The 18,575-nt window shown below is 38.2% G+C and overlaps 2 protein-coding genes across 2 annotated transcripts in view; one reads left to right on the forward strand and one right to left on the reverse strand.

Moving 5' to 3' along the window:
- The window catches only part of LOC135690278 (uncharacterized), a 45,934-nt gene that overhangs the window by 10,760 nt on the left and 16,599 nt on the right, over positions 1-18,575 (reverse strand). Inside the window, exons 13-28 of the mRNA XM_065207786.2 lie at positions 18,091-18,183; positions 17,518-17,584; positions 10,521-10,642; positions 9,728-9,883; positions 8,588-9,160; positions 8,122-8,175; positions 7,174-7,227; positions 6,339-6,398; positions 5,690-5,755; positions 5,208-5,231; positions 4,462-4,491; positions 3,432-3,518; positions 2,554-2,670; positions 1,245-1,514; positions 723-779; positions 2-122 (exon numbers count right to left, since the gene is read on the reverse strand). Coding sequence (XP_065063858.2) covers positions 2-122; positions 723-779; positions 1,245-1,514; positions 2,554-2,670; positions 3,432-3,518; positions 4,462-4,491; positions 5,208-5,231; positions 5,690-5,755; positions 6,339-6,398; positions 7,174-7,227; positions 8,122-8,175; positions 8,588-9,160; positions 9,728-9,883; positions 10,521-10,642; positions 17,518-17,584; positions 18,091-18,183 — 1,951 coding nt within the window. The remainder of the gene's footprint in view (position 1; positions 123-722; positions 780-1,244; positions 1,515-2,553; positions 2,671-3,431; positions 3,519-4,461; positions 4,492-5,207; positions 5,232-5,689; positions 5,756-6,338; positions 6,399-7,173; positions 7,228-8,121; positions 8,176-8,587; positions 9,161-9,727; positions 9,884-10,520; positions 10,643-17,517; positions 17,585-18,090; positions 18,184-18,575) is intronic.
- LOC135690280 (trace amine-associated receptor 1-like) lies at positions 12,494-18,167 on the forward strand. The gene has a single exon (XM_065207787.2). The coding sequence runs from the start codon at positions 14,891-14,893 to the stop codon at positions 15,818-15,820; it is 930 nt and encodes a 309-aa protein (XP_065063859.2). The 5' UTR covers positions 12,494-14,890; the 3' UTR covers positions 15,821-18,167.

Genomic DNA, 18,575 nt, shown 5'->3' on the forward strand with positions numbered 1-18,575 from the left:
CTCTCTAGCTTGACAGCTGAATCCGCAGAAACGTCTCCATTGTTGCCATCAGCAAGTGTGCTGTACAAAATATCCTCAGAGGTAATCAGGCCTGGAATTATCCGTGACAGGCAATCGATGATCTGAAATAAGAAGATATGTGTCAATGAATAAGGAAAGCGGTTGTTGAGATAGTAGACCGGCCTGTCGAGAGCTTTCCTGGGGTCTGGGACAAAGGAAGGATAAGGCTAGTGATGATGTCATTAAAACTTTTGTTTTTATTGATGTAGGGTGTTAACAGGGTTTTTGAAAATCGTTTTTCGATCACCGGTGTACGAGTTCCACTCCCTACGTCCCGACTCCTCATCATCAAGAACGTTGATTATCTCAAACGATTTTCCAGATTTCTTCCCTTTATCAAAAGACCAAGAATAAAGAAAACGAGACTCCCTGCTATTTGGAATATCTTCCATATCAAACAATTGTTATCTCGAGGAATTTTTATTTTCTCTCCATTTCTAGTAAAAATAAAGTTCTTTTGCACTAATTCGCGCCAATTTTTACTAACATTAAGGACATGGAAAATTCAACGCTTTTATAGAGGGAAAACAAAAATCTTCTTAGGAATTTGTAAATAAACTGTTAAAAACAAATTGCCTTGAAATTCTCGTTAATGCAACCAACCTAGCATAATTAGCATAAATACGAATGTTTTATTATGACGAATATTTTAGCATAATTACCTCTGTGGTACTATTACGTATTTCTGATACTTTCTCCAATATCGACAGGCTGTTAGTCTGGAAGATGAATTGTTTAGATAAGATTGAATGCGAATATTAACAGATAATTACAAAGAAGTTCACAAAGACGAAAAGCTATGTTAAAATGGAGAAAAATCGAATAAAGTATAAACGTACAACGTATACACATTAAATAGCAATAATGGCAATATTGGGCTTAAAAATTTGAAGCTGTTTATACCTACTAGTGAAAACGATTTGCACTCATGAACAGAGTGGACACCTTGAAATAATGGACACTTTCAAACGGACAAGCAACTTGCCACTCTTTATTGTCTCTAAGACCTTGCAGAAGCAATCTCTAGAGCCGGAAATCTCCTTACATCAGACAGTTACTTGGATCCGAGAAACCTCAACCTTACGTAAACTCAGTAATGAACTGAGCCTATCACTTGTATTAAAAACACCATGAAACGCATCGTTTATCGAACTGAAGAAGCAAAGAGCTATTAAAATCATTACCTCATCTATTGGCACAACCTCGCATTCACTCAGCTGCGTGGCCTCGTCTTCAAGAAATTCTTTATTAAGTATCTCGACAATTTTCTCTTTGAAAGCAAGTAGTCTTTTGTAGTTGAGTGATATTTCTCTTGCCACAGGGTGCCTGCTCAATGCAGAGTTTACCAGCCTCGTTCTTGCTCTAGCACTCATTATACGCTCTGGAAGTTCATGGGTCAAAGTATCATGGGTCAAAGTACCAGGGGTGACCTCGGCTTCTCCTTCGTGGATGACCTGTGCAGGAATCAAATGTTGCCACTTTGAATCTAATATTTATCGTACAAATGTTTATGAGGCAATAGTCAAAATTTGCCATAATCAAAGATGTAGCAAAAGTTACCAAACTTCAGGTAGACTGCACCTGCGTATGTTATCGATTCTTTGGAAGGAAAGTTGACATTTAACCCTTAAATGTTATATGTCCATATCATATGCCATTACCCGTACTACTACTCATCGGCAAAAATATACCAAAATGCGAGATTGCGGAAAATTTACTCGGGTTTTCAGTTGATAGTGCGCATGTCAGTCTATCACAAAGCCCAAATTTTAAAGTAGAATGGAATTAAAAGCAAATCGCTCTTGTTAAAAGCATTTTAACACTTTAAAGATTGCTTATCCAATATTACCCGTAATGTCAAACGCTGGATTTATCATTCAAAACATCTAGTTTATCGAATAATAAAACGATCCATTCGCCTTGTTTCAAATAACGACAGCTTTGATAACATAAGGAGATAAATCCTAGGGTTATCTCATACTTTTAACTCAAATATCGTGGTGCTGTTCAAAGAATTTTTGGCAAAGCTTGCAGACCTTGAATTGACACATTCCTAAATCCCTGAAAGGAAGGTCTGCCTAAAGCCCAATCTCCAGTGAGAAAAAAAACACAGCGAAATGCGAAAAAGTTCGCGCGAAATACGTCTTAGGCCTGCGCAGTGATCTTTTGCTGGGATTTCACGCGAAGAATTTCTCTGCGGAAAAAAGTTAAAATTAGTTCAACTTTTTTCGCTTTTCGCTTGCGAAATCCTTCAACAGCCAATCATATTCCGTATTCCTTTGTCACGCTTCCAAACTTTACATTCCAATGTCGTGAGGTCAACAAAAGCATTCAAAGTTATTTGTCGCGTGAAGTATTTAGCAGCGAAATTTTGAAAGCAAGACTTTTTCTCACTGGAGATTGGGCTTAAGGAACCAAGTTATACGGTCAATATTCTGCCTAGCCCAGACTCAAAAAGAATAACAGGTCACGTGAAGACTGTACAATATTTACCTCAGATGTGAAATCATCCGATTGTATGATGGTGGGTACAGTCATAGGCCGGGTAGTCATTTGGCTTTCATTGTCACTCGGCCTTTCATCAAACTGTTCAGTTCCAACCCCTATTTCCTAGAAAAATAACAGGAAGAGCATTAAATACTTCCGCAATGTCTCATTCTCAATCTCAGTTTTACAGTTGAGACAAGTGGGGGGTCTAAAAAAATTGGGGAAGGGGGGGGGGGCTAAAACCGTATAAAAAGAGGCTTTTCTGGTAGTTTGATACTTAATATTTGGCATTTTTTGCTAAAGCCCCCCCCAGCCCCCCTGCTCTGCGGTGCCTGTTTTACCATGACCCTGACAACAAACCAAAACTCAGATTTTTGGATAGTTGGAGGGTCATGGTAGCCAACCTTCTGATAGAAAATGGTACCTGATGATGGTGAATGTCTCATTAATATATTGCTCGTTAAATGTCTACTAAATCTGTTTCTATTTTTTTTCACTACGTTACATAAATGTAGATCCTGTCTAGATGCGATATGTGTTATCATAAAGGTAAATTATTCTTTTATAAACTTTGTTTTGAATTAATATGAAAAGAAAATTTCAGCTAAGACAACGTAAGATATAGATGAGAACACAGCTATAAATGTAAAAAATTTCTTAGTACCATATTTCCTCTAAAAAGCGCCGCGGCGTTTATTACGAAATCTCAAATTTTGGATGCGGCATTTGAAAGAGGTCGGCGTTTATCAGAGGGGGCATTTATTACTAATGGTGGCTGAAGGTGCGGCGTTTAAAAGAGGGCTGCGTTTATCAGAGGGCGGCGTTAATTAGAGGAAATACGGTATATGTAGAGTGCAACAAAAGGCGTAAGTGGTTGTTCATACATGCAACGAAGGCGCCTTCTCAATTGGGCTACTGGCTCTAATCTGCAGCTCCACCAATGCCTGCGTTTTCCTCTCGATTTCTTCTCTCTGTCGATAAAACATAGCAATAATTCATAAGCAGCATGATAAACAACACAATGCTCTCTCACCTCCTCTTGGCATCGAGGTTTACTGTGGTAGCACAGGTTAATTCATTCTAATTGGAGATAGATTCTAAGAAAAACACAGGTACTAAAGCTGCCACTAAAGCTCAAAGGCAACCTTAGTTACTGAGACCTGCACGACAGGGAAGGGGTAGGAGAGAGCACAGTGACCTCGATGCTATGAGGAGTCTCGAAGAACTCAAATCGGAGTTCGCCTAGGCTCCTCTAATTTTTATTTCTTCACATTTATGAGTCAATTTATAATTGAATTTGTCAATTGTCACCAACGTGGCCATGTCAGTAAGAATGACGTATTTAAAGTGATTCGTTCAATCGTTGTGTCATTGTTAGATTCAAATTTGGTCGTTGTATTTGTCGCAAAAGTTGAAAAGCATCCCCAGCTGTACTTCTATAATCGATTTCTACTTGATGTTACTCCAAATCAGCACTGATTTTGGAGAAAAGGGTATCTATTTCTGATTCAGGGTAGGTGCAAATTCAGAATCTCTTAACATTGCACTTTTTTTCAATAATTCTACCCGAGATTAGAGATGAGCGAAAGTCAGCATGTCAGATGAAGGTCATAGATGCATGGCTTTTAGAGACATAGGAATGTTTTTCTTTCAAAAGCTAATTACCAAACTGAGGTATAAATATAATTATATAAATACAGAGTGATAACTGTAAGTATAAATAAGTAATAAAATGAAATACTAAATGATCATTATAAGATAAACATTCACAAGATAAACATTGACAAGATAACGATTAAGAGTGTTGTGTAATTGTGCTGACCGTGAAATAGAGATACCAACCTAGAACATGCCTGCTCTACACATCAATTTACATGATGAAATAACAGCAAATATATCGAATTCTTTACTTACAAGCTCCTCTTTTTCAACCAACATCTCTTCCTGAAATCACAAATGAAAATGTATGTTTAAAAATGCTTGTTTTTTTCAAAGCCACTTTTAATTTTTGTATTACCAAGAGTGGTTTGCAAAGGTCAATATGTATTTTGAAGAAGAAAAGAATAGTTTACAATTTACAAGTTGATTCCCTTTAACAGCTGTCCTTTTCAAAAATATCACATACTTTGGGATCTTAATTTTTGAGCAACGTCACAAGTACAAGATGATACTTAGATATCGTAATGCCTCGAATAAGCACCCGGGCGCTTACTTAATTTTTGAGGCTCCAGGGTGGGCGCTTATTCGAGGGAGGCGCTTATTTAAAAAGTAGATTTGCAAATTGTGTTGTTCATTAATATTTCTTGTTGAATTGCCTTCCAATTATGGTTTCGTTGAAAATTCGAATAAGCGCCGTTTCTGAAGGTTGAAGGGTGGGCGCTTATTCGAAGGGTGGGCGCCTATTCGAAGGGGGATCTTATTCAAGGGGGCGCTTGTTCGAGGCATTACGGTAAATAAAAGGCACTTAGTTTTCAACATCCCCTACTTCTTTTAAACCCCATTTTAATAGCTTAGGCACTCAATATTATTTTGATTTAGGCACTAAGACTAAATCAAAAGTGCAACTAAAAATGCTTGATATCTGAATACAATAATCAAATTCAAAAGGAAAATTAAAGAAAATTGAGAATATAATAAAGGTGACGCTATTACAAACTTACCAACTGCAGCATAGCTAGTTCAGCCTAAAACGACAAATTAAAAAAAAGATTACTTCCTTTCAACAATACTTTTAACTATTTGGTACAAAATGGCACAATTGTAATCGGTCCCTCAATGCCCCTTCAGGCAACTCAACCCCACCATATCAAAATAACTTTCTCGTTATCCCCAAATTTTTTACTTGGGATGTTCGCCTGACACGAGCCTGGAATAATGCGGCACTTGCTTACCTCTCCGAAGTAGCTTTGACGTCATTTCCACACCCTACCACGCCAAAATTCTGGTCAGCTGTAGCCATTCTTAAGAATTTTAATCTGGGCTATGTCTGAAAATTTTATTTCAGGGTTGATAACCAAAAAGGTTTTAAAAAATATGAACTAGTAACCATTTACAAAAGAGCTTTTACACAAAATATCAAGAGAATTTTGACATCAGAAAAAATGAAAATATTCTTGAACAATGATCTTGAAATTTAGCCTACCTCGTTTTCAGCCTCTTCTTTCATTGCTTTGCCAGTCTCTAGCTGTCTTACAAGTTCTTCTCGTTCCTATGAAAACAGGGTAGTTTATAAATATGCTTAACTTTTAGGACACATAAAACAGTTTCATTATCTCGTTATATAATTAAATATCTGGTTCTAAACAGTATCCATGGAAATAGCAATGAAAACAATTTTGCAATACAGTTAGGCCCTGCATTTGACCATCCATACGAGAAACACCTGATAGATTTGTAGGATACTGATTCAGGGCGTCACTAGTTATTGTGCCGAAGGGGTGAGGGGGGGGGGTGTCCAGGTCCCATTTGCTAACAAAGTGAGTGAGCCATCCTCTATTTGCTGACAAGGTTGAAATTTGGTGACCACGTACCCCTAGATAGCAAAATATCCTCGTTTTTGTAACGGATTCTTTTCAAAGGGAGTGTCACACCCCTCATGGCCCCTAAAGTGAGGATCCTGTACTGATAAAGCTTCCATTATTCTTGTTAATCTATCTTCCTTCTTGGCAAGATGTTTAGCAATGTTTTCACTATCTGATGTGATTTCCTTGGCAATAAAGCATGGGAGCATAGAAATACAATCATCGGCGAATGATAGAAACATTATGATGAAAGACAAATGAAAGGCATACCGTGGTCCAATTGTTTCTTAGATCCATCATCCCTTTCAGTGCTTGAACTTTATTGTTATGCTGCGAAAAAATAAACCAAATACTTTTTAGATAGATCGCTATACTGACTTTTGGAATCTAACTTAAAACCACAGCTGGGAATAAATATTTCTTAGCGTATAGTTTTCGATCTATGTTCTGACGTTTTATACTCTGAAGAGTTTCAGACGAAAAGCTTTAGTATGTTTCAAATGTTGGCTTTTTCAACGCAATATTTAAATTTTAAATACAAAAAAGATTTTTTCCACAGTTTTTACATAGGGGAAGTGCATTTAAGAGTAAAATACTACTTAGCCATACAGTTGGCCAAAGAAAATTGTCACTTCGAAGGGGCATCTTCGTTTTTTTCATATAGTGTAAGAGATTCTAAAAGCAGAAAGGAACTACCCACCCTACCTAGCCATGCTGTTCACCCACAAGTGGCATTTCTAGCAGACACTTTCCCTACCGCATTTTGCACTTAGCTCTGAACTAGTATCCTCTCTCAAAGTCATTTGCCGTAGAAACAAGAAACTAAAGGAAGCCAGGAAAGAAACTGGCCACTTTACCCCATCAAGGTGTTGCCAAAAACAAGTTCCCTCTCCAACAGACACTTCTCCTACGTTTGGCTCGTACAAGAGAGTTTATTGACAACGAGGAAAAGGCCGGCTACTTTGTCTCATCACGCTGTTGGCCCAGGACAATTTTCCTCTCTAAATGGCACTTTCCCAAGATAAGAATTGTACACAGATTTCACCTTTCTAACACTTCAAATTAATCTTTTTTTAGCTAACATTGGTAGAAAAATCTTTTTTACCTTTTGTCGCAGTTCTGTCAGCTCGTTTAACATCTCCTCTTCTTTCTTCTGGGCCTGTTGACAATAGAATAAAACATGAAATCGTTTGATACACGGGACAATTTAGTACCTTGAATGATCACCAAATAAGTATAACAATATTCTGAATTCCTCCCAAAGCTAAAAAACTTAAAACGAGACTGCGAGCATCTGCGATCCTGGCCAGACAATATCAGGATCCTGCATCCCCTCTAGCGAGTTCAATTTTCCAATTTGGAAAAGGGTTTAGCCATTCCATTTATATTTCCTGCGCTGTATTGTTTTAGGAGTTTATTTCAACAATAAGATATTATAGACAAGGGGGGATAGCGTTGGGGAGGCTAGTGCCTTCCCACAAATCTTTAAAGATATAATAATTTCCAAAAGATAAATATGAGAACCTCTATTTTTTTAATAATATTTTCAGTTAGTTTTGGCTGGTTTAAATTGGTTCTAGGTGAGATGAGGTGGCTCCAGTTGGTTTCAAGTAGTTTAAGTTGGTTTCAGGTAGTTAAGTTGGCTTTAGGTGGTTCTAGAATCTAGATGGTCATAGGTGACAAAAGATGATTTCGAATAGATTCTCGAGGTTTCAGGTAATTTCTCGAGGTCTCAGGTAGTTTCTCGAGGTCTCAGGTTTTTTCTCGAGGTTTCAGGTAGATTCTCGAGGTTTCCGGTAGTTTCTCGAGGTTTTAGGTGTTACTAGGCAGTTTCAGGTAATATCAGATGGTTTTAGATGGTTTCTTGTAACATTTTGAGGTTTCCGTTAGTTTTATGAGGTTCTAATTTGATTTCAGGAGGTATTTGGCTAACAGTGTCTAAGTTACAAGTATTTAGCTTCGGTCATGTGGTCGGTCATCAACGAAAAGATTAAACCATTTAAATTCGCTGGTTTTACATAACAGTAAAAATGTTACCATTGAATAAACTTACCAACTTTCTGTAATGAGCAAATCTTGCCGGGATTTCTTGAATGGGAAAGTCCTCCTGAAATTTCAAGATTTGCTTTTGAATAAGCGATTGAATGAGTTGAATAATCTATTTAAGGCCAAACACAGTGAAAGGAGGGGAACTTCGGGAAACAGGAGGTCAAGATTTGACAATGAAACTTTCAAAAGACATTGCCTGAGGACATCGATTCTTTTTTAATTCAAAGGAACTTGGGGTACAGGGGGGGGGGGGGTCAAGATTTGACAATTAATATTTTAAAAGACATATTGAGCAGAGTAAAGGACAAGAAGGGAATTGGTTTCCCAATGACCATTTTGAGATAGGCCCAAAGATTTGAATGGGTTTTTTCAAGGCATTTCGAATTGCTGAAGATGGCTATAGCAGTTTCAAGAGCACTAAAATGACGTCATCATTATCATGACGTCACTTAAAGAATTATAGCACTCACCCAGTTCGTAGTAAAATCCGTTGAGTCAATATCTTTGATGGCATCTTCAGGAATCAAGTTCAGCGATAGCCTCCTTATAGCAGTTTCCATATCCGAATCGAGTTCCTTCTTTTCCGGCACAGTAACCTCGGTTTGGATAGCTTCGTCAATCATTTCAACTAAACCAGCTGCAGCAGCCTCTTCTTGGGTCGACAATAATGGCTTCGATGACGTGCGCGAAAGATTGCTCCTTGACTGCACTAGTTTCCCTGTGCGGCGTCTCCCACGTGATCCCATAGACTTTTCCGGGCTTGATGGCAAACCTGGTGTCCCGCTTACGGAGGAGCCCGTGAATGAGACGCTGCGATGCTCATTATCCGGCTGCTTCTGCACCGCAGGGGTAGCAGGAGTTGCAGCTGCTGGAGTTCCTGGAATTTTTCCAGTGTAGCTTGCTTCCGTGTTTGATCGATCAAGTTGGCTGGCATCTGTTTTCAGGTCTGAAGCCGTCTTTGATTTCAAAGAGGCGATGGAACCGTCAGTTTGTAGCGCCTTCTTAGGAGTTGATGGCAGTGAATCTGTTCCCAGGGTTTGGCTCTATGAGAGAAAAGAGCTTTGCCATAGAAAGCATATAACTACGTAAAGTTTTGATCTCACTTTTAAAAATACACCATACACCATTCCCAAATTTATATATGGTCTCGTATTGATGTGATATGGAAACGAGGCTCAGATTGATAAATCGCTTTAGCGGAACTTTATCAGTTTTCTTATGGGAAAGTCTAAGGGTCTTATCTTTAATAAACTTTTAAAAAATACGCAATGAAACATTTAACAGACAAACTAAGCACAACAAAATTCAAGTTGGCCATTCACGGCGAGAATGGACACATGATCATCGAGTTCCCACGATGAATGGCACTTACAAGCAGCGTTGTTGTAGTATCAAAATAACAAAGGGGACTCTTGCTCAAAATCTTTTGCGAAAAACAATAGCAAAAGTAGAAATCTGCCAATTTTCGGCATTAAAAATGGGAGCTCAACCCCCTGAGCCTTCTAGCACTGCACTGCATTGCACTGCAGTGGTATTTGACTTTTAACCTTTGACCTAAGACCTGGTTTACGACCTTGAACCTTCAGTCGTTATCAATGAAATACACATACCTTCTTTGCAGTTGTAAGTCGCAGTGCTTTGGCAGAAGATTTCCAAGAAAGTTTGGAAGCAGATCGACTCTTCTCTGTGTCTTCGTTAAAAAATGATGTCGTGAATCTTTGCAGTTCTGCTCGCTCTTTCTCAGCGTCATCTCGTTGTTTTTCGGTCTAAAAAATTGTAGCAAAGAGTCTAAATAAGGGTCAAAGATAAACAGATGACGTCATTTAGGATCAAAGATCAGGGTGACAAAGTAACAGAAGAAAAGTCATTTCTACCAGTCATAGCACTGTCATTTGGTCCTGATTCCAAAATCGATGAACCAGGATACAGAATAGGAATTAGGCAGAAAGGTAACTTTGTTGTTTTTGAAGCCTGAATCATCCCCTGATATATTCTCACTAACTTTTCACACAGTCAACTACTTAAATTTCAAAACAAAATTTCTTTACAAGTTATGGGGTATTTTATCAAAACCAAATTTTCTCCTTTCTTTGTTTTAAGCAATTTCTGCCACAGATACATGTTAAGCCTTGGCTAAGCAAACGCATGCGCTAAAATTTCCAGGCATCAACCGGTGTACTCCAACCTGATGTTCACTGCTAGTCAAGCCAGAAGGCCAAGTCAAGCTCCTTCATTTGCCATGTCTCAGGCAATTTGTAACTGAATTAGCTGCTTTGTCACATTTAGAGGTATTTTATGACCATTTTTTTCAGAATATCTGGTCAAATGTTGAAAGTTCTAAAAATAGATTTGACTATGTCAGACTTTGTGGCAATGTTGCCAAGATGCAATGTTTATACATACCAATGCAACGCTTTCCTTAAGCGTGAATATTTCCTGCTCATACTTCGATTTTATTTCAGACATCTCAGTTTGGTAATTCGTCCTTAAATCTTTTAATTCTTGGTCATGCTGTGTCTCCATAGCTGAAAATAGAAATAAGACAAAGATGAGATTGTTAACAGAGTTTTTAAGGTATTTAGAAGGCTATCAACGATAAAGCTCTCGTGCGTTTTAAAGATATAAACGACGCTCTGACAGCGCACAAACGGACATCAGAAAGTTAAGCACCACTTAGTTGTTGGTGACAAATAAAAAGGACAAGGTATATGAAATAATAGATTAATAAAATGAAATTGGTAACGTAATTTTACATATATCTAAAACAGCCATTATAACATTAAAACTTATCACGTTTGCATTCAGGTGTGGGACAAACACAACTGAGTGAATTGACCACATCCACCCCCAGCCCCTTTCACTCAAACCCAGCCCCAACCACCCACACATTACCAAACCAACCGCCGAATCACAGACAAAGATTGATTATTAATACTATAAAATATGAATTTTAATGAATAAGAATAAATAAGATTAAAAGAGTAATTTTCAGCATATAAAAATAACTGCTTGACTTTAACTTTAAAGTGTCTTTTGAATCGAAACGAGGAGAGTTTGATTCCTCTTCCCCCAAGTACCTAAAAGAAGATAATTTTTACGGAAATACGTTTTGCAGGACGTTTTTGACCCATTTCCACTAAAATAGTGCCTCCTTGACTGTAAATGGGCGGCTAATCCTCAGCAAGATTTCGTTGACTTGTTAAAGCAATGAAAAGATATAAAAGTGGCTTATGGCATCTGTCAATCAACATTAGCCAATCAATGAGCGTAGAATAGAATCACGCTCACTGATTGGTCAATTTTTGATTGAAGGATGACATAAGCCCCTTAAAGGCATTGACATGCATAAGCACAGCCAATCCAAAAATAACTCGATCAGAGCACGCGCGTTTGAAAGGAATTTGAAACTGCTCACGTGAAACCACTCTAGGGTTTCGCCGATTTGCAGAAAGGCAGAAACTGTTCACGTGTTTTTCTCTGTGCGCAATTTGATTGGTCAGCGGATCGTGGTCGAGTGGCTGTAAGCCATTTTTACCTGTGTCGAATGCCTAAAGAATCTTTCGATTGCTTTCAACCAGACAGAGTAACTACTCCTAGGTTCATGATATATGGGGATAGGGTCAAGAAAAGAAGGAGGGGAAAGAACTAAGTAACCACGATACTTTCTCACGAAAAATTAGGGATGCAAAACTTTTCACTGTCGATGACCATGAAAATTGGTTCAGCAATAGTTGTTTAAAGAATAGCAGGGTTATAAAAAAGTAAGTAAGAAAGAAAGATAGAAAGAAAGAAAGAAAGGAAGAAAGAAAGGAAGAAAGAAATAAAGAAAGAAAGAACGAAAGAAAGAAAGAAAGAAAGAACGAAAGAAAGAACGAAAGAAAGAAAGAAAGAAAGAAAGAAAGAAAGAAAGAAAGAAAGAAAGAAAGAAAGAAAGAAAGAAAGAAAGAAAGAAAGAAAGAAAGAAAGAAAGAAAGAAAGAAAGAAAGAAAGAAGAAAGGAAAAAAGGTTGGTAACATAGTCTGGCCTTCCCCTAAATTATGTCTGCCTTGGATACGGAGCAAGACCCGTCGAGAAGGGGCAGGAGAAAAATAGACCCGAGCTCCGAGCTAAGAGGGCCTCTGAAAAGTTCTAGCTGGGTTCATAACAAAAAAATTAATAATAACAATCACAGTTTCAATGACGTCATCACGGGCCTAACTGTCCTTTTGCCCCAGGCCCCAGAAAAGCTTTAAACAGCACTATGTAGGAGTCACTATCATATCATTTTCTTTACTGTCTTCAATATATATACACCAGAAACTGACACATCTATTCATCACAACAACAAGAATTTCTGGGAGGGGGGGGGGGGGGGGTGGGGGTTGGGAGGAAGAGGCCGTAGTCTTTTCCTGTATGAGACAACCCCCGTTCTCCGGACAACATGCAGCCTCAATTTGTTGCTAAAATTGTAGAAATTGTGTGACGTTTCAGGAGGAAGCGAATATCATTTCACATTTGTCCTGGAAAACCAAGTTTCAATTGTAGTTGGCGCCGAATATGTATTTAGATATGCTTTTTTAATTATATTCATTTCATAATATTTATCTACAAATCCCAATAATCTATATAAGATTTCAAAGATACATTTATAATCAAGCATTCTAGGAAAAAAAGATCTTGCCAACAATAAGACAACAGAATAAAAAAACTTTCCGGTGACTGACTGTAAACTTCGGAGCTGTCTAGTTTCCATACTGCTCGACCTGATGACGTAATTAGTTTACCCTAAACCTAAACCTAACCCTAACCCTAAACCTAACCCTAAACCTAACCCTAACCCTAACCCTTTACTTGAAATAATTAATCATGCTTATTTATGACTATCAGTTCGAGCAGTATGGAAACTAGACAATTCCGTAAACTTCTGTCGAATGAGTCATTCCCCGCCTTTAGTATCAGCGAGCATGCGCATTGATGGCAATCTATACTGCGCATGCTCATTGCGTGATAGTCCCCCCTTAGCAACAAAAAGCTTTGTGATATATTTTCGTTATGATTGAGAATTATCAGCTGCTTTCATAAGTTTCACAAAACCAGTACGGATGTTTACTTTGGTTTTAACGACGAAATTTACTTGAAATTTTGTTTACCATTGTCACACCGTTTTGTTTAAGAAGATTCTCTGCGTTTTTTCCTCTTGTTTGAGGCTAACATTGACAAACTTTGGCAAGATCTTGACACAACGTAACTAACATTTGTTACTGTTTACATGCTTAAGAATTGAGGAGAGAGACAGCGGAAATTCAGGTATCGTGTAACGAGAAGACGTTTGCTAACGATGCAGTGGGAAAGAAATCGGACAAAAGAACTATAAAAGTAAATTTTGATGTATCTGTTACAGGTATGTTGCGGCTAGAGAAATTAAATAGAGTTTCATGCCATCTGCAGTTTCTCGCAGAGTTTATTTGAGAGCGTCATCAAGTTCCAGCAATATATCTGAGAGTTTTACTTCAGTGAGTAATCTAAGTTGCAGCGATTAGTCGTTGAGTTTCAGGAAAATCTATCAGTTGCAGCGATTCCTCTGAAAGATTCAGCAAATTATCTGGAAATTTCAGTAATCTATTCAACAATCGAAGCACACAGCCACAATAAATTGAAGTTCATCAATTCTATGACGAAATCACGATGCCTTTTGCTGTTTCGTCGTTTTGTCAGTATTAGAAACTTTTTGCGATGTTAATGTCTTCACTGTCATATTTGAGAAAGGTATGTCGCTGATTCAGAAAACACGAAAATTGTCATATTGATTCAGATCAACGTTATTGTACAGACTTATTGATGGTGTTGATTGCTCGTTGGTTATCTTCTCAAAATTTTGCATGGGTTCTTTGTCTTATTCTCCGAAAAACTGTGTCATTCAATGCGTAGAAAAGACCGCTAAAGAAATACTTGTCGCAGTTGATGCTATATTGTGATCTTGTACAGATACGCAAAGTCTGCATGCAGCTGTTAAGTCCATGCTATCAGGCCATGTTTTCGTTGTTTGGTGATATTTTGTGAGACTGGTAACGTAGATTAACACATATTAGCCAATAGGAGCTTGGGTCACTGCATTCGTTTTGACTATGTGCTGTGGTGAGTGCAGTTAAACAGAGGTCAAAGACAGTTGTATGAAAAATTGAAATACCTCAAGCAAACGGAGATAAACACAATAAAAGAATACAATGGCAAATTTACTACATGGAGAGGAAATTCTTTGAAGAGAAACTTGGCAATATTTAGACTGAGAGGCAAGATTCTAATTAAATGATAGACAATGCGTCCTATGCTTTGGAGTACAAATTACCTCTGCTAGTACAATAGAGAAGTATTTGATGATAAACAGAGCATAGAACTTGGCCTTGAATTCGAAACAGCTACTCGTAGACACTGGCGCTTACGTTCTCACTAGATCGAGAAAGGAAGGCCTGAAAAAAGCGGACAAGTTAATACAAGAACTCGCGAGTCAAGTCATTTTACATGTTTTTAATACGGAGCTTGCCAGGAAACTTGCCACAAATTGCTTTGCATAGTATTAACTTTATCAGAATGACGGTCGGTTCTTTGTAAGTAATAACATAGCTTGTGGTTGAGTGAAAAGACCGGCTTTCGGTACAGAGTTACTGCTTGTGCCAAAGAGTTCGGAAAAGACCCGCGGGCCCTTTATAATTGAATTGAAATAAGAAAATTATCCGTGGTTAAGTGAAAAGGACCAAGTTAGGATACAGAGCTACTTCAGAGGCCGGAAACGACGTATGGAGCTCTCGTGTTATTATTATAACGAGTTAATCAATAATTCAACCACTGAGATCAAGGATTGGAAAATATGTGCCATTGTAAGTATGATTCTTGCACTACCAACAACTGTCATTAATACTTCCTTAATCATCGCCATATTGACAACAACAGACCGGACCAGCCCATGTCAGAAACTACTACTAAATCTTGCAATTACCGATGTCGGAACAGGCGTTATAGTCATGCCCGGACTTTTTTTAGTTTTTGGTGGAATGATTGGTCCGGATCAATATTGTACAATAACGGATTTTACATTTTCAGTAGCATTTATTCTCGGTTCGACTTCATTTCTAACAATAACAACGGTATCTCTAGAACGGTACACAAAAGTCTGCTATCCATTTACATACTTTACCAAATTCAATACTTTGAAAACCCGGATTCTTATTTTCACTGCCTGGTTTCTTCCTATTCTGGTCCTGATTTCATACCAGCTAACGGAAAATATGATCGTTGTGTATGTATCGATGTTTGGCAGTATAGCAATCGGAGCGATTACTGTTCTGTTCAGCTATGGAAGTATACTGAAGATTGCGTGGTCCACACGACGCCGGATACATGCTGTGGCAGCGAGATTCGGGCATACAACACTTAGCCGAGGCGACCGGAAACTTGTAACCTTAGGAGGCCTTATTGTAGTTTCGATGTTTCTCTGTTACTTGCCATCAGTGATCCGGGCTTTGTTGAGGTTAAATGGAGTCAAAAGTCCGGTCCTCGATAGGCTACTGTGCTGGGAATGGACATTCCTGGTCGGAAACTCGCTTATAAATCCGGTCATATCATGTGCATTCAGTCCGGTATACAGGAAAAGGATTACGAAAATGTGGACATGTGGACGTTATTGCCAGAAAACTTTTCAAAGGGCCAGAAACATATTCTGGTTTTAACCCAAACAACAAAGATGGAACTCAAACAAATCTATGACATGACTTTGTAATCTAGGGTGAAAATGATCTTGTAACCTAGGGGGCAGCAAAAACCATCACCCCTGGGATGACTTTCTTATAAATTCATGTCAATATGTCATCTAAAATCCTAAACAGTTTGTGAAAGTACATACGCTCTCAAGTTTAAAGGCAATCTGTCTCGTTGTGATTGGTTAACGAGAACAATAGCTGGAACAATAGCCTAAACACGATTCCAGCGCTCCGCCATATTTTTTACAATGCGATAAATTAAAGAGGGACTGGACAAACAATAGAAATCGCTTTGTTCTTATAACCAATCAATGTCGTGACAGATTGCCTTTAAATGAGGAAAGGGATAATTTTTTGGATTAAATATCAGGTCCAAAACAGCTAAGGAGGAAAGTGTATATTTTCAAATTGTCCTTGTGTACATTTTCTGATTAAATACCAATGCGATACTACAATGTAAGAAAAAACGTCCTAAGACTATCTTAAAGGACTGGCTTGCAAACAAATATTTTAAGAAATTGCCCCTAGGCCCCTTGTCAGCCTTCCCAATAACTTTCATCTTACTTAGGCTCTGAAATATTCATGCTCGAGGCATTACCAGAATGCGTCGAGGCATTTGACTATATTTCTAGGAAACATATGTTGTTTCAAGTCCTGAAAATCTTCTGCACAACACGGCTAGGATACTACAACTCGCAGGGTGCTGTTTATAAAAATTGGCCGAAATGACACTAAAAATCTTCCCTTACTGATGTAAATCATGAGCGGAAAGCATTATTAAAGTTTGCAGGACAAATTTGGAGTAGTAATTTTGTAATAGAGTGTCTAATTCCATCTAAATTCACCAAGAGAAACGGAATATCTTCGCCATGATTGAATTAAGCTTCATTTCCTTAGCCTAGACCAAATTAACATACATTTTTCGTTTCAATAGTTGGTACATTTGCAGAAATTTAGTAATTTTCCATTGAATGCACGGCGAATTTAGTAATTTTTCAATGCACGTCGAAGAATTGGTAACGTTGAACCCTCTGATTATTAATTCCAAGTAACCTCCAGGATCCAGGTAGCATTTAGGGAACAGAGACAAATTTAAAGGCATTGAGTCATGGTAAATAGGCTTTCACTATAGGGAGTCATTTGGTTTCGGCGTGATCGCTGTTGTTTCATATGATATTTGCATCCGTTGTTGACAACTTGCTATTGATGGCAACTGTTTTGTTAATCAGTACAAGTTGAGTTCATGTGACCAGTTTAAGGTCAGCCAATAGCATCGCAGTCATGAAAATCGTGACTCAGCGGATTTTGGCATTTAGGGCATACCCAATCCATTTTATCACGACTCAATGCCTTTAAAGACTCATTGCTAACAATGAGCCTTTGCGAGAGTGACAATCCAAACAATGGCAGTAAACTTCTACGGATTAACCAAAATTGATTTCAGACTGTCTGAAAATGCATTATGGGATGCTTGCGTGGCGCAATGGTCATTGTTAGCAATGAGTCTTTAAGACTCATCACAAAATATTTTGCAAAAAAGCTTTTTTTTCAAAAATGGGGGCTACGGCCACCCTGGCCCCCTAGCATCGTAGACCCTGTAAAACCCCTTCTGTTAGTTAACAAATATTTGATAATTGTTGCATAAACAATATGTTCTGAGAAGTTACCTTTTCGTATCTCCGCAACTTTTTGCTGCTGTTCTTTGACTCTTTCTTCAAGGTCGGATTGCATTCTCTACAAAGAAATACATTTACAGATTAAAAACTTTTATAAGGTGCAAGATGGATAATGGGTTAAAGGCCCTTGCGCATCCGGCCTGATTTGTAACAATGTTTTCAAAACCGGCCGAATATCGTCCTGCATGAAATAACCAAATACAGTCCATTTCTCCCGCGTAAAAAAACTGCTACCGCAAAGCATGCTGGTTGCGCAGGAGCCTTTAAGGTCGTAGCCTGCGTCGCAGACCATGCTCTGAAGGAGAATAAGATCTGTGAACATGCGATCTCTGCATAAATTAAATTATGGAAAGCTGGAATATAATTTATGCAAAATGTTTAACGCGAATGCGAGGTTAGGGCCTAGTGTGATGCCTTCTCTTTTCACCCATGTGAATAAAAAACTTACGAAGAATACGGTCAGCGATGCAGGCTATTAAGTACACAGACTCTAAAGGTCTGTGAAAAGGATCGTAGAGGTCGATCAAAGGGATGTTTTATTCGAGCAAACCGATGTTGTTATACCTGTTGCTTTTCTCGAGACTCCTTTTGCTTGTTCGACACATGCTCGTGTTTGTCCTCTGCGTGGGCGAGCAGTAGTTTTAATTTATCCATTTCCTGGAAAAAAACAAAATTGTACTACAATTGGCAGTCAGTGGACCATATATTCATATTTAATTCGTTCAAGGAAGGTTGCGCTTCAACAGAAACTTGTTTTCAAGGGATAAAAACATTGAATATAATCTAAGGAAAGAAATTGAAATGGCTTTGAAAAAAGCAAACATTTAGTAAACTGAAGCTTTTCGTCTGACACTCCTCAGAGTTTAAAACGTCAGAACATAGACCGAAAACTCTACGCTAGGAAATATATATACCCAGTTGTGGATCGAAATAGGCCAATCAGAAACACGAGCACATGACTGTAAAGGTTCACCAGTCAGTGCCGCTTGCCTATTAGAATGTTACCAGTGGAATCCTAAGGTGAAAACGAACTCCTTTTGTCTACACAG

This window comes from Rhopilema esculentum, chromosome 1, assembly GCF_057945365.1.
Source record: "Rhopilema esculentum isolate cy_ngs chromosome 1, ASM5794536v1, whole genome shotgun sequence".
NCBI classification, from domain to species: domain Eukaryota; kingdom Metazoa; phylum Cnidaria; class Scyphozoa; order Rhizostomeae; family Rhizostomatidae; genus Rhopilema; species Rhopilema esculentum.

Bases quoted from the DNA above. Each gene is read 5' to 3' on its own strand.
- LOC135690280 (XM_065207787.2), top strand. From the start codon at position 14,891: ATGGAGCTCTCGTGTTATTATTATAACGAGTTAATCAATAATTCAACC.